Here is a 15724-nt window from a genome sequence, read left to right as displayed (position 1 = left end):
ATTGACAAGAGAAACCCCAATAGCCACCGAATATCCAGTATCAAACTAATTTTACCTCAGTCCAAAACCGGGGGAAAAGTTCATTGCCGTGCGGAACAAGTTGAATTCTTTACTGGAATGGCAATGGCAGAAATAATGTCCCCAGAATTGTCTCATGGACAGGGACAAGGAAAGCAGAACCAGCTCAACGACTTAGAATCAGATTCGGACCAAGAGGAAGATCATGCGGCGACCACCGGGACTGGACCGGCTGTGGCTGGCTCTTTTCTCCGCGCGCAGGTTATCCATAGCGGACACTTTATGGTGTCCTCCCCGCACAGCGACTGCACCCCGCGGAGACGGAAAAGCGGAGCTACGGTGCGATATGATTTCGATACGGTGAACAGGACTTGGTGTCAAACATACAGATTCGGTCCGCTAAGTTCTGGGAGCCTTAGCATCGACCCAACGCTGACCCGGTTATTTGAGTGTATGTCACTGGCCTACAGGTAAATACCTCATTATTGATTATTGTATTGTTTACTTGTGTGTAAAGTTGTCAATGGTTTCAACATTTCCACGAGGGAAGTTGTCAAAGGTTTCTGTATTTCCACACTGCATGAAAATTAAGCACAGCACTGTACCACCAATTAAAAACGTTTTTGTTGCATCACTTCGTCAAAATATTGTCTGGCCTTACTGTAAAAGCTAGCATTACAAGTCTCCGTAAAAGCTAGTATTACAAGTCTCCGTATATGCCTAATATTATTACACTTTCATAAAACAATTGATTGATACTGTATGTATAGAGAATGATTAGGCTTTAATAGAAATGACATAAACTCAAACGGTGTGTGTGTGTGTATGTATGTGCGTGTGTGTGTACTGTGTGTGTGCGTACATGTGTGGTTGGGTGAAGGGATTCAGAACAGGCTGTATGTAGCCTACTTGCGAAACTGTTTTGAAGATCTTGACAGAGAAGTGGACTTTGGTTTGAGTTGGCAGCCGGTATGTTATGGAAGATTACAGTGTAACTAAGGGAAAGGATAAGAGACAGTTACCACAAAGACCCTGTTGCCTGCTAGCTCACCTCTATACCCTTACCATATTTTCAGTGTTTTTCCTTTTGTAATCAAGAATACAAACTGATGCCAACAGGGACTTTGGCATGCTGCAGGAGATTTCACTGCTGATTAGTCTATACATTATTATTAGCACTTCCCTTTCTGTGAATCAGTTACATCACAAGTATTTGTTATCAAAAAATATTTAACAACCACAGGTTGATAGACAGTATACAGTATGTACAGTGTCCAACATTGTTGCCCACCTTCCATTGAGTAAAGCAACTGTTTTGGGCTGAGTAATGGACAGATAGCAACACACAAATGTCCCAAAAAAATTGAAAATAAAATATTTTCACCATCATCAGGAATGATAAAGGAAGGAATGAAACAAGAATACCTGACAAAATAGTTTTATGATACATTGGCAATTTTGCCATGCAATGTTGCTGGCAACGGAGTGTGGTATGAGACACTGTAGCAATGATGAGCAATGAGCAACATGGACATGAATAATAGATGTTATATGAAGCATATATCAACTTAAAACTCAATTTCCCCATTTATTTACGAATCTCCTATAGCCATTTCTCTGGGTGCCCACTCAACCTACTGCCAGTCAAGTCAATGACAATGCAGACATAAGGATAATTAGATTTAGAAAACGTTTAACCTCACAATTCTAAGCTAGGAAGTGCAAACAGTATTCATCAAGCTAGCCAGCTAGTTAAATATAAAAAATATATAAAATTAAATGTAAAATCTACATGACTAGCTAGATAGCGAATTAGCCTGTTTGTCCCATTTACTTAGCATGGGTTTGCGGTTAGCATGCTAATCGATTAACATGCGCACCACCGTGGATGTTTACCTCACAATTCTAAGCTAGGAAGTGCAAACAGTATTCATCAAGGTAGCCAGCTAGTTAAATATACTTTTTTTTTTATATAAAATTACATGTAAAATCTACATGACTAGCTAGATAGCGAATTAGCCTGTTTGTCCCATTTACTTAGCATGGGTTTGCGTGGATGTTTTCGGCAGTTAAACCTGACAAACGGAACATAGTATGTATGTAATAATGTACAGTATCATGTTATAATATTGTAGTGGAGCAACATATTGGATGTGAATGGCCAACATTTCATTCCAACATGTGAGTTGATTTTCTCTCACTTCAGCTCAAAAACAGTCGCCATGTTTTTCTCAATATTTTGGAAGAACAGACGGTTCACATGACCAATATCTGTGCTCTGATTGGAGGATTCCTACAAAATTGCTCAGCAATATTGTATTGGGTCTTGGTTAGAAAGGATCCAGCTTTTTAAAAATTAACATCAGATTTGTTTTTCGTAACAGGGTAGAAGAACTTACGCATCAGGTTAGGAGAATTAACGTAGCAGTTTAGGAAAATGAGGTTAAGAAAAGGGTTAGAGTTACCAAAAACGCAAAAAATATAAACTTTTGACGTTCATTTTGACATAAGCTGGATCCCTTCTAGCCATGACCGCAATTCTGTTGTCCGCATATTAGCGGTGAATCATGGCCTTTATTATCTGGGGAATTTTGATATGCAGCGCCACCTTGTGGACAGTTGTATTTTTTTTTACAAATCCTCCAATTAGAGCACAGATATGGACTCCCGAGTGGCTCTACGGTCTAAAGCATTGCATCTCAGTGCAAGAGGCGTCACTACAGTCCCTGGTTCGAATCCAGGCTTGATTGGGAGTCTCATCCAGCCGTGATTGGGAGTCTCATAGGGCGGTGCACAATTGGCCCAGTGTCGTCTGAGTTTGGCCGGTGTAGGCCGTCATTGTAAATAAGAATTTGTTCTTAACTGACTCGCCTAGTTAAATAAAAACAAATAAACCATTGGTCATGTGATCAGTCTGCCATTCTAAAATATTTAGGAAAACATGGCAACTGTTTTTGAGCTGACGTGAGAGAAAGTCAAGTCCCGTTTTGTAGTGAAATGTTGGCCATTCACATCTCAAATGTTTTCTCTACAATATATGATCATGATATGTTAATACATCCATACTGTGTACAGTTTGTCATGTTTAACTGACGAAAATATCCATGGTTGGTGCATGCTAATCAGTTATCATGCTAACCGGAGCTCATGCAAAGTCAATGGGACAAACTGGCTAAATTAGCTAACTAGCTAGCCACGTAGCTTGTTAGCTAGCTATAGCCATTTACATTTAGTTTTCCGTTTTAGATAGTTTTTGTATGTTTAGCTAGTTTGCTAGCTAGCTTAAAACCATTGCCATCTTACTAGCTTATGATTATGACGTTAGATGTTTGCTAAATTTAGTTATCTTTACTGTATGTCTGCATTGCCATTGACTTGACTGGCACCTCTTTATTGCTTGTTTCTTAGTTGATGAATTTCAGTACAGCTGTGGCAGTCAACTGGCAATAACAAACTATAGGAGATGAGTAAATAAATGGGGAAATTAAGTTTTAAATTTATTTATGCTTCATATGAAATCTGTTATCATGTCCATGTTACTCATTGCTCCAGTGTCTCATACTCCTCTCCGTTGCCACCAACATTGCTCATCAATATTGCATAAAAAATTGCAAATGTGTCATGGCCTTTAGAACTGCCCTAACAATGTCTTCAGTGTGTGTGTGTGTGTGTGTGTGTGTGTGTGTGCCATCAACAATCCTTGGCACAGAGAGGAAGTCTCTTCCTTCTACTACTCCAATCTAGCTTTTACAATCTGATAGTTGCTTCATGAATAAAACAAACACAACCAGAGCCAAGAAAAATACTGCAGCCCTAAAGAAAGACTGCTACTAAATCCATGTTTCAGGTGTTTACTAGACTATATTCAGCAATAGACCTTACTTTGATTGAGGAAGGAAACTAGGAATATTTTATCATGCTAAGGATACAACAACAAAGTGTACTAGCATAACCAATCATTCAATCTTTAAGCATAACCAATCAATGAATGTATCCTGTATCAGTTTAAACAAAAGCTAGCTATTGCCAATGAAATGCAGCACTGAATCTGATAGGATACACACTATTAGCACAGGAATTGTTATTTATTTTTAATGTCCGCTGATGGATCTAATGAACATTGCTTTTTCAAACAGTTTTTCTGAGACATCTTAGTGTTAGCTTTTTTTGTAAGGTGTTAACAGCATAGTTTATGTCAGGTACTTTGTTAAAACAACATTTTACATAGAACATTTATTAGTCACCCTCCAGATGGGTGAACGTTATGGTTTATTTAACCCATTAGCTTCATCAAGTCAATTTGTACCCGGTTAATGTGCCTCCTCTGCTGTTTTGCTGAACGTGGATGCTGACAGGGTTATCACTTTAGCCATTTGACATCATCCAGCATCCAGCCCCTAGGAAATGATTCACCTGGCTTCCTAGCAACCCAATAAGCACCAGCCATTAAGTGGCCCCTTCTCACCATCTGATGTGCTGACTGTCTTAGTCTGACACTGGAAAGGCACAGGGTTGAAAACAGCCTGCTTTTTTGCTCAGTGGCATCCTTTTTCCTGTATAGTTCACCAAAAGTAGAACATTATTTAGGAAAGAGGGTGCCATTTTGGACACATACCCTTTCAGTGTTCTGGTGTATAGGCTCCTCTGATTGGGTGCAATCAGGGCTGTGTGGAATTGATGATGTCAAAGAAAGAGGCAGCATTAATATACAGTTTCAGTGCTCTTGTTTTTAACAATGAGGCAGAGGACTGGTCCTTTCATATATTGTAGCTTTTTCTCAATGCTGGATGATATGTGGAGAATAGAATAGAGAAGAATAGAATAGAGCATCCAGTTTCTGCATCTCTAATATTTATCCTCTGCTTGTAATCTCATCATTGTGTTTTGACAATCATTAACTCTGTCAATTGCTTGTCTCTCTGTCTCTCTTTGTAAATGGGAGGGAAGGAAACTTTGCCCGAGGTTGTCATAACAACCATTCCTTCCTAATAAATAGAATATCTTGAAGTGGGACACAAATTACATTGACGCAAATGTTTTACTTAAATCTCACAGGTATAATGCTTTGTTACTTGTTATAAGCATGTATATGCACCTTTATAATGTCTTAATTCCTTTATTTTGTGTGATTGTAAGGATTATGTTATGTCTTTTCAGTGGTAAAATTGTCTCTCCGAAGTGGAAGTCTTTCAAAGGCCTGCGGCTGCTCTGGAGAGACAAAATCCGTCTGAATAATGGAATATGGAGAGCCTGGTTCATCCAGTGTAAGCTCTCCTCTCCTCTCCGCTCCTCTCCTGTGTAGCTAAGTTGGTAGAACATGATGGTTGCAATACCAGAGTTGTGGGTTCGATTCCCACAGGGGACCAGTATGAAAAATTACCAAAATGTATGCACTCGTTTCTGTAAATTGCTCTGGATAAGAGTGTCTGCTAAATGACTAAAATGTAATTCCATTCATCTTCACTCTGAGCATCTTGCATGTCTCCTGTCGTCCCAGGGTTGTTTAATCTGATAACAGACAGGGAGAGCTTTGTTCAACAGAACTGATACATGGACTTGTTACTACAGTACAGTCACACAACAAAGAGAATAGCTTGAGTGGGATGTCTCCTACAACAACTACTGTACAATGTGGACTGAATACATTTTAACACAATGCAGCGTACAGCTTTCCATGCCAAAAACATACTGAGAGCTCCATTACTTTATGCACATAATGTTGAAGCCACATTTGGAAAGAAAACACACAAAAAACTAACAGAATTGACTGATTTATTGAGAGAATTGGCAGAGTTGACAGATTTGAGAGTCCATTGAACCATTAATCCAAGTCATGATTGAATGATCAGTTGTTTCTCATCCGTCCCGTGGTACAGACGTGGAGAAGAGGAAGAACCCTGTGTGTGGGTTCGTCACCCCACTGGAGGGCTCCGAGGCCGACGCCCATCGCAAACCTGAAGTAGGTGACCTTTGACCCCCAAGGCCTACTGAGGAAGTAACTGATATAGTGCACTGCTTTTGAGGAGGGCCTATAAGGCTCTTGTCAAATGTAATGCGCTATGTAGGGAATAGGACATACCCATTTAAAATCAACTCCTATTAACTCCTATGTTTTTTGTTTTCTCTTGCAAGGCAATAGTTCTAGAAGGCAGCTACTGGAAGCGTAGGATTGAGGTAGTGATCAAAGAATACCACAAGTGGAGGATCTACTACAAGAAGAGGGTGAGTGCTCATTTTGGACATAGATAAAGATCCTTTTGCATTATGACCTTTTGCTCTACATTCTTTTAATGTCATTCCAATTGTACTAAATTCCGTTTCTTCTTCGTCCATTGAAGCTTCAGAAAAACAAAGATGGCCTTTTGTCAATGCTACAGAAGGTAAGATAAAGACTTTAATAATTCAACTCTACTTATAATTTCCCTCTTTTTGGAACAGGTTTTAATTTCCCAACATTTTTGTAACAGGCCCTGCCAGTATGTGCACTCCTTAGTCAAACGTTGAAAACATGTGTGAGGAGAGTTTCCATATCTCAATAATGATATATGTTTGGTCAAGTATGGGAACTGACCATCGTCTGACAGCTGACCGTTTATGCCATTAAGTTTAGCCAAACGTGCATGCATGCGTGAGCGTGTGTGCGTGGCTGTGTGATATTGACAGAGCGGATTAATGACCCAGGTGTATTGTGTTTACCTTAGTAGGTTTGGAGCTCACAATATGTTTGTCAATGTCCTATCACTGTCTATTAATAGATTCCATTCAGATTCTTCCGGCCTTGGTCAGTCAGAGAAGAAAACAGAGGGAGGCAGAAAAAGGAAAAATAGAAAACATGCAAAAGTACTTGCGTCACAGGCCGACATTGGTGATCAAGTTTGTATTGCATTCTGTGACAATACCTCTAATCTCTCTCTCTATACCCCCACCCAATCTCTCTTTTTCTGCTCTGCCTGTCTTTCACCAAGGATGTGGCTTCAGACTTTAATATGTAATTTAATCAAATCTGACCCACTTGCTGATTGGTTGCATTGTGAAGCAGGGGGAAATGTAAGGTCTTTGTTGTTCTACTGGATGTGTGAACGTGAGTTTGTGACGTCGGTGTCACTCTGGCGCAAAAACAAATTAGCCATATTGGGAAGAGGATGTGGTTTCTTTTTTGTTCTTTTTTATATTTAACCTTTATTTAACTAGGCAAGTCAGTTCAGAACAAATTCTTATTTACAATGATGGCCGACCCAGGCCAAACCCTAACCCGGACGACGCTGGGCCAATTGTGCGCCGCCCTATGGGACTCCCAATCACAGCCGGTTGTGATACAGCTTGGAATCAAACCTGGGTCTGTAGTGACGACTCTAACACTGAGATGCAGTGCCTTAGACCGCTGCGCCATTTGTTTAAGAAGAGAGGCATTGGGAGGAAAAAAAGAGGTTGAGGGATGGAGAGGGGAGAGATGCTGGATATGTACCTTATTAATGACTCACATGAGCACACGTGCGTCCTCTCAACCCACAAAACCCTAAACCCACTCTGTGTGCAAAATACATGGTCAGGTGAAGTCCCACACCCACTCTGCATTATGCAGTACATGGTCAGGTTTCCCCTATGCTCCTGTGTTGTCTCCCAACCATTCTGTCACTCTATCTCCTTATTCATCTTCCCCATCCTTTCCTGCACCTCCTACTTTTCACCTCCATTTTACTCCATCTTAATCATCTTACTACACTCTTTAAAAAAAGTGTTCTTCATTTATCCCCATAGGAGAACCCTTTTTGGTTCCAGTTAAAACCCTTTGGTGGTGAAAACATTTCTACCTAGAACCATTTAGTGGTGAAAGGGTTCCACGTAGAACCTCACATTAGTTTAAGGATTCCTCTTGGAGCCCAAAATAGTTATTTTCAGAGGGTTTACTATGGGGACAATTGAAGAACCTTTTATGGTTCTAGGTAGCACTTTCTTCTCTGAGAGTGTACAGTTGAAGTTGGAAGTTTACATACACTTGGGTTGGAGTCATTAAAACTTGTTTTTCAACCATTCCACAAATTTCTTTTTAACAAACTATAGTTTTGGCAAGTCGGTTAGGACATCTACTTTGTGCATGACACAAGTAATTTTTTCAACAATTGTTTACAGACAGATTATTTCACATATAATTCACTGTATCACAATTCCAGTGGGTCAGAAGTGTACATACGCTAAGTTGACTGTGCCTTTAAACAGCTTGGATAATTCCAGGAAATTATGTCATGGCTTTAGAAGGTTCTGATAGGCTAATTGACATCATTTGAGTCAATTGGAGGTGTACCTGTGGATGTATTTCAAGGCCTACCTTCAAACTCATTGCCTCTTTGCTTGACATCATTGGAAAATAAAAAAAAATCAGCCAAGACCTCAGAAAAAAAATTGTAGATCTGGTTCATCCTTGGGAGCAATTTCCAAATGCCTGAAGGTACCACGTTCATCTATACAAACAATAGTACGCAAGTATAAACACCATGGGACCACGCAGCTGTCATACCGCTCAGGAAGGAGACGTGTTCTGTCTCCTAGAGATGAACGTACTTTGGTGCGAAAAGTGCAAATCGATCCCAGAACAACAGCAAAGGACCTTGTGAAGATGCTGGAGGAAACAGGTACAAAAGTATCTATATCCACAGTAAAACGAGTCCTATATAGACATAACCTGAAAAGGCCGCTCAGCAAGGAAGAAGCCACTGCTCCAAAACCGCCATAAAAAAGCCAGACTCCGGTTTGCAACTGCACATGGGGACAAAGATCATACTTTTTGGACAAATGTCCTCTGGTCTGATGTAACAAAAATAGAACTGTTTGGCCATAATGACAATCATTATGTTTGGAGGAAAAGGGGGAGGCTTGCAAGCCGAAGAACACCATCCCAACCGTGAAGCACGGGGGTGGCAGCATCATGCTGTGGGGGTGCTTTGCTGCAGGTGGGACTGGTGCACTTCACAAAATAGATGGCATCATGAGGCAGGAACATGATGTGGATATATTGAAGCAACATCTCAAGACATCAGTCAGGAAGTGAAAGCTTGGTCGCAAATGGGTCTTCCAAATGGACAATGACCCCAAGCATACTTCCAAAGTTGTGGCAAATTGGCTTAAGGACAACAAAGTCAAGGTATTGGTGTGGCCATCACAAAGCCCTGACCTCAATCACATAGAAAATTTGTGGGCAGAACTGAAGAACCGTGTGAGAGCAAGGAGGCCTACAAACCTGACTCAGTTATACCAGCTCTGTCAGGAGGAATCGGCCAAAATTCACCCAACTTATTGTGGGAAGCTTGTGGAAGGCTACCCGAAATGTTTGACCCAAGTTAAACAATTTAAAGCCAATGTTACCAAATACTAATTGAGTGTATGTAAACTTCTGACCCACTGGGAATGTGATGAAATAAATAAAAACTGAAATAAATCATTCTCTCTACTATTATTCTGACATTTCACATTCTTAAAATAAAGTGGTGATCCTAACTGACCTAAGACAGAGAATTATTACTAGGATTAAATGTCAGGAATTGTGAAATACTGAGTTTAAATGTATTTGGCTAAGGTGTATGTAAACTTCCGACTTCAACTGTATGTACCCATCTGAAGTGCAAATATATTCCATTGTGAAGTCTATACATTGCATGGGAAGTCTGAAGTCAGTTAAGTCATTGTTTACTGTGTCGAAGGTTCTGCAGGTCCTTGTAATACCTGATCAAGTTTGTGAGCACCAGAGATAATGTTTGCCTGTGTGTAGAACTCTGTGTTGTCTGGGACTGTGCTGTACTAGAAGGACAGAGAGATAAAACTGTGTATACAGGGCAGAATATTACAGGACTGACTGTGGTTCAAAGGAACACAAGCTGACAAACCTCACTGAGGCCAAAGTTCACTTGACAAGAGCGAAAGCACCTGCTATCAGCTCACAACATTCACAACTTTTGTAGTTTATCTTGTCTTGACAAGCTCGAATTTTGGTCAGTTGCGTATATGGCTTATGTTGGGCCCTTTTTGTTTAGTTCAGTATCCCTGTCCACTCGCAGTCCATCATCCCATATACGGCTTGAACATTTCAGATTTTGTCATTGATTAGCACCTAAATTGGAAACCAGTGGCTGTACAGTAACATGCTATATTGTCAGATCTCAGGTTCTCCATTTAACAGCGCGGTATAGGTTTTGACTGACAGCCGTTATAAACTTCAGCACCGTGCGCGACAAGAAGATGCCCCCATCTCTCCTTCTAATTGGGCTACTTTTGCACATTTGTTATTGTCTGAGTAAGGGAACTGCTGTACCTTAAGATGACTCTATGTATTTTGAAAGATGAGATGTTGAGGATTATAATAAATACCGCTTTGATGTCATACAAGCAAACCACACACCCATGAGTCCAAATGTGCACTTCATATTTTAAACCTCATGTAATTTACAGTATCAATGTTTATGATCGCTATGTTTGATCCACAGTTACAAGGAGGAAATGTGTTATCATTCAGTTAGTGAAATTACATTGAAAAGACGTCTTTTCCAGAAATTGACATCAAGTGAAAGGTTAAAAGACTTCTTTTTTTTAGGTCGAAAGTACATCTTATACGGACGATAAAAACACATCTTATACGGACTTCACAAATACAAAATACTTATTTCCTGGACGTTGAAAATATATATTTTCCGGACATTGAAAATACTTATTTTTCTTACGATGAAAATGCGTATTTTTCAGTCATTGATTCTATGGACAAATTTCAACTGAAATACATGATCAATTAGGTAAACATTATACCACAATAATAATTTTCCACACCTCTTAAAAGGAAAGAGGAGCCAAATGTAGATCGCAACAAAATATTTATTATTGCTCCCATAAATCACATGCAATTAAGTAAGCTTTTTTAAAAGCTTTAAATCTTAATGATGATGTTCAAAGTAGTCTAATACATATAAAAAAAGAAGAAAAAAACACTTCAACTACAATAAGGTTCTGATTACATATTATTTTTCTTGCTGTGACTATGATATGTTGTTGTTTATCTACCTTAGGTGAATACACTAACTGTAATTCACTCTGGATAAGAGCGTCTGCTGAATGACCAAAATGTAATTGCAAGGCATACTAATTATTATTCTTATGAGCTCCGCCCCCAAACAAGTACACATTTGGTCATTGAGGACCAGATCCAAATCTGAACAAATCATTGGGGTGGCAGGGTAGCCTAGTGGTTAGAGTGTTGGGCTAGTAACCGAAAGGTTGCAAGTTTGAATCCCTGTGCTGTCAAGGTACAAATCTGTTGTTCTGCCCCTGAACAAGGCAGTTAACCCACTGTTCCTAGGCTGTCATTGAAAATAAGAATTATTTCTTAAAACCTCTTACATCTAGATGTTCCGCTAGCGGAACGCCTCGCCAATATCCCACGATAATGCGTGGCGCGAATTACAAACTCCTCAAAAATCCAAAAAAGTCAATTTTTCAAACATATGACTATTTTACACAATTTTAAAGACAAGACTCTTCCTCTAATCACATTGTCCGATTTCAAAAAGGCTTTACAATGAAAGCAAAACATTAGATTATGTCAGGAGAGTACCCAGCCAGAAATAATCAGACACCCATTTTTCAAGCTAGCATATAATGTCACAAAAACCAAAACCACAGCTAAATGCAGCACTAACCTTTGATGATCTTCATCAGATGACACTCCTAGGACATTATGTTATACAATACATGCATGTTTTGTTCAATCAAGTTCATATTTATATCAAAAACCAGCTTTTTACATTAGCATGTGACGTTCAGAACTAGCATACCCACCGAAACTTCCGGTGAATTTACTAAATTACTCACGATAAACGTTCACAAAAAACACAACAATTATTTTAAGAATTATAGATACAGACTCCTGTATGCAATCGCGGTGTCCGATTTTAAAATAGCTTTTCGGTGAAAGCACATTTTGCAATATTCTGAGTAGATAGCCCGGCCATCATGGCTAGCTATTTTGACACCCACCAAGTTTGGCACTCACCAAACTCAGATTTACTATAAGAAAAATTGGATTACCTTTGCTGTTCTTCGTCAGAATGCACTCCAAGGACTTCTACTTCAACACCCAATGTTGTTTTGGTTCCAAATAATCCATAGTTATATCCAAATAGCGGCGTTTTGTTCTTGCGTTCAAGACACTATCCGAAGGGTGACGCGCCGGCGCGTATCGTGACAAATAAAATCAAAATATTCCATTACCGTACTTCGAAGCATGTCAAACGCTGTTTAAAATACATTTTTATGCGATTTTTCTCGTAAAATAGCGATAATATTCCGACCGGGAGACGTTGTTTTCGTTCAAAGAGTGAAAGAAGAAAATGGTGTCTTCACGTGCACGCACGCACCCGTGTCATTGTTCTCAGATCGACCACTTTCCAAATCCCCTACTGTTTTCCGCCCAGGGACTGCAGTCATCATTCCCCGTTCTGGCGCCTTCTGAGAGCCTATGGGAGCCTTAGAAAATGTCACGTTACAGCAGAGATCCTCTGTTTTCCATAAAGAGGCTATAGAAGGCCAATAAATGGTCAGAGAGGGCACTTCCTGTATGGAATCTTCTCAGGTTTTGGCCTGCCATATGAGTTCTGTTATACTCACAGACACCATTCAAACAGTTTTAGAAACTTTAGGGTGTTTTCTATCCAAATGAAATAATTATATGCATATTCTAGTTTCTGGGCAGGAGTAATAACCAGATTAAATCGGGTACGTTTTTTATCCGGCCGTGAAAATACTGCCCCCTATCCTAAACAGGTTAACTGACTTGCCTTAAATAAAGGTAAAATAAATAAATAGACATCTAGGCTGTTTCACAAGTTTGAACATCACAGTAGAACACAGGACAGTAGTTTTTTCAGTAGAGTACATTCCATTATGGTATATTACAGTAGTTTAATTCATTAGAGTTAAGTACAGTAGAGTACATTACGCATAGTTTAATTCAGTACAGTACAATACAGTAGTTTAATTCAGTACAGTAGAGTACAGTTTAGTTTAGTAGAGTAGAGCGCATTAAAGTAGGGTACAATACAGTACACTACTTTATACTTTACGGTACTCTAGTGTGCTCTACTGTAATGTACTGTACTCTGCTGTACTGTACTGTAGTATGCTGTCCAATTTTTGTAGGTCTGTTTTGGGGGTTTTATTTATTCGCACCAAAGAAAAGAAGTGAAAGACAAAACAGTACGGACAAAAAAACTGGTAAAAACGGTGTGCAGGTGAGGTTGGAAGCCCAAAAGCGCTGATATGAAAACCACACCACAAATAAGTACAAAGAGTGTGAGAGTTAGGCTACATGGAGGGTATTATTGGTAGTTTGGTTCATCAGACTGACCCCCAGTCTTCACTTGAAGTTATTGAGGGATGATGAAGTTTTGGCAAGATTAAGAAAATGATTCTGTAGTATGGTACCTCTCTATCTGATAGAGAATTGACTATGTGGGGAGGGTGAAGGTTATCGCGGTGTCTTGTGTTCTATAGATGGATTTCAGAATTAACCTTCAATAATCCATTGAAGGGTTTAGGTAAACAGTCTGGGAGGTATGAGTATTTGTGTACTGGCCCAAACAATATTACAGTAAATGAGATATGGGTAAATTAAGCTATAGTATAGAGTTAGGAAGCAAGCCTGATGAACCAAACCACTAATCTTTTTGATGATACCAACAGATTTCATTACTTTGCTAAAGACAAATTGAACATGATCTTTCCAGAATAACTTTTCATCAAATTCGAAGGAATCTAGTGGATGTGACTTGTTCCATTTCATTCCGACCAATTCCAAATCAAATCAAATAAAAGTTTATATGTCACGTGCGCCGAATACAACAGGTGTAGACCTTACAGTGAAATGCTTACTTACAGGCCCTAACCAACAGTGCAATTTAGTAAAAAAATAGGTATTAGGTGAACAATAGATAAGTAAAGAAATAAAAAAACAACAGCAAAAAGTAAGTGAAAAATAACAGTAGCGAGGCTATATACAGTAGCGAGGCTATAACAGTAGCGAGGCTATAACAGTAGCGAGGCTATATACAGGCACCGGTTAGTCGGGCTAATTGAGGTAGTATGTACATGAATGTATACTTAAAGTGACTATGCATATATGATAAACAGAGAGTAGCAGCAGCGTAAAAGAGTGGTTGGGGTGGTACAATGCAAATAGTCTGGATAGCCATTTGATTACCTGTTCAGGAGTCTTATGGCTTAGGGGTAAAAGCTGTTGCGAAGCCTTTGGGTCGGAGACTTGGCGCTGTCCGGTACCGCTTGCCATGCGGTAGTAGAGAGAACAGTCTATGACTGGGGTGGCTGGGGTCTTTGACAATTTTTAGGGCCTTCCTCTGACACCACCTGGTGTAGAGGTCCTGGATGGCAGGCAGCTTAGCCCCAGTGATGTACTGGGCCGTACGCACTACCCTCTGTAGTGCCTTGCTGTCGGAGGCCGAGCAGTTGCCATACCAGGCAGTGATGCAACCAGTCAGGATGCTCTCGATGTTGCAGCTGTAGAACCTTTTGAGGACCTGAGGACCCATGCCAAATCTTTTCAGTCTCCTGAGGGGGAATAGGCTTTGTTGTGCCCTCTTCACAACTGTTTGGACCATTCTAGTTTATTGGTGATGATTGAGATTCTGGCTTTTTTTTTTATCCTTACTAGTGAATACAATAAAGTTAGATTTTCTTTTTACATTTAAAGATCATTTGTTTATCTGGAACCATTCAGAAAATGTTGCCATACCTGAGTTGGCTTCATTAAGTAGTGAATCAAAATTATTGTGTGATTAGAATCAAATTGGTATCATCAGCAAAGAGAATGGGAAGTACAGTAGAAGACACAGCAGCAAGGTCATTGATATAGATTAGGAATAACAAAGGTCACAATTATCCAACCCTGTGGCACATCACAGGATATCTTGGCCCTGGTAGATGCACAGCCAGCCGTTTGCATAAACTCATTGTTCTCTATCATAAACATAACTATATAACCAATTATATGTATAATCATGAAAACCGTAATAATGCAATTTAGAAAGTAATATTTAATGATTCACCGTGTCAAACTGTCACGGTTGTCTTCGTCTTCTGACGATATAACGAAATCGTCATCAGAAAAGGTAGACCAATACGCAGCAGGTACGTGTATGCTCATTTTTTAGATTTATTAACTTTCAAATGAACACTCCAAAACAACAAAACACGAACGCGAACGCGAACGAACAACAAACAGTCTGGTAAAGCCTAGGGCTGAACACAGAACAATCACCCACCAATCACAAACACAAACACACCCTCATATATGAGACTCTCAATCAAAGGCAGATAGACAACACCTGCCTTCAACTGAGAGTCCCAACCCCAATTCACCAGACATAGAAACAGACATACTAGACTCCACATAGAAATACCTAAACATACACCAACACCCGGAATTACTAAAACCAACACCCTTAAATCAAACACACCACCCTGAACCACATCAAACAAATACCCTCTGTCACGCCCTGACCAAACTACAAACAATTAACCTTATATACTGGCCAGGACGTGACAGTACCCCCCCCTTAAAGGTGCTACCCCAGAAGCACCTTAAAAAAACAAACAAAAAAATAAATAAAAATAAATACCCCCAAACAATACCCAAAAGAAAAATTCCCCCTTA

The 15724-nt window shown here is 39.7% G+C and overlaps 1 protein-coding gene across 1 annotated transcript in view; it reads left to right on the top strand.

The window, feature by feature from the left end:
- Positions 1–13: 13 nt before the first annotated feature.
- Positions 14–15724, top strand: part of LOC115148441 (carbohydrate-responsive element-binding protein) — a 41723-nt gene continuing 26012 nt past the window's right edge. Inside the window, exons 1-5 of the mRNA XM_029690331.1 lie at positions 14–488; positions 5176–5282; positions 5895–5977; positions 6151–6240; positions 6357–6398. Of these exons, the coding sequence (XP_029546191.1) occupies positions 118–488; positions 5176–5282; positions 5895–5977; positions 6151–6240; positions 6357–6398 (693 nt within the window). The 5' untranslated portion in view covers positions 14–117. The remainder of the gene's footprint in view (positions 489–5175; positions 5283–5894; positions 5978–6150; positions 6241–6356; positions 6399–15724) is intronic.

This window comes from Salmo trutta, chromosome 15 (genome assembly GCF_901001165.1).
Source record: "Salmo trutta chromosome 15, fSalTru1.1, whole genome shotgun sequence".
NCBI lineage: Eukaryota > Metazoa > Chordata > Actinopteri > Salmoniformes > Salmonidae > Salmo > Salmo trutta.
The sequence above is the reverse complement of the archived record's forward strand: the minus strand, read 5'-3'. Positions and strand labels throughout refer to the sequence as shown.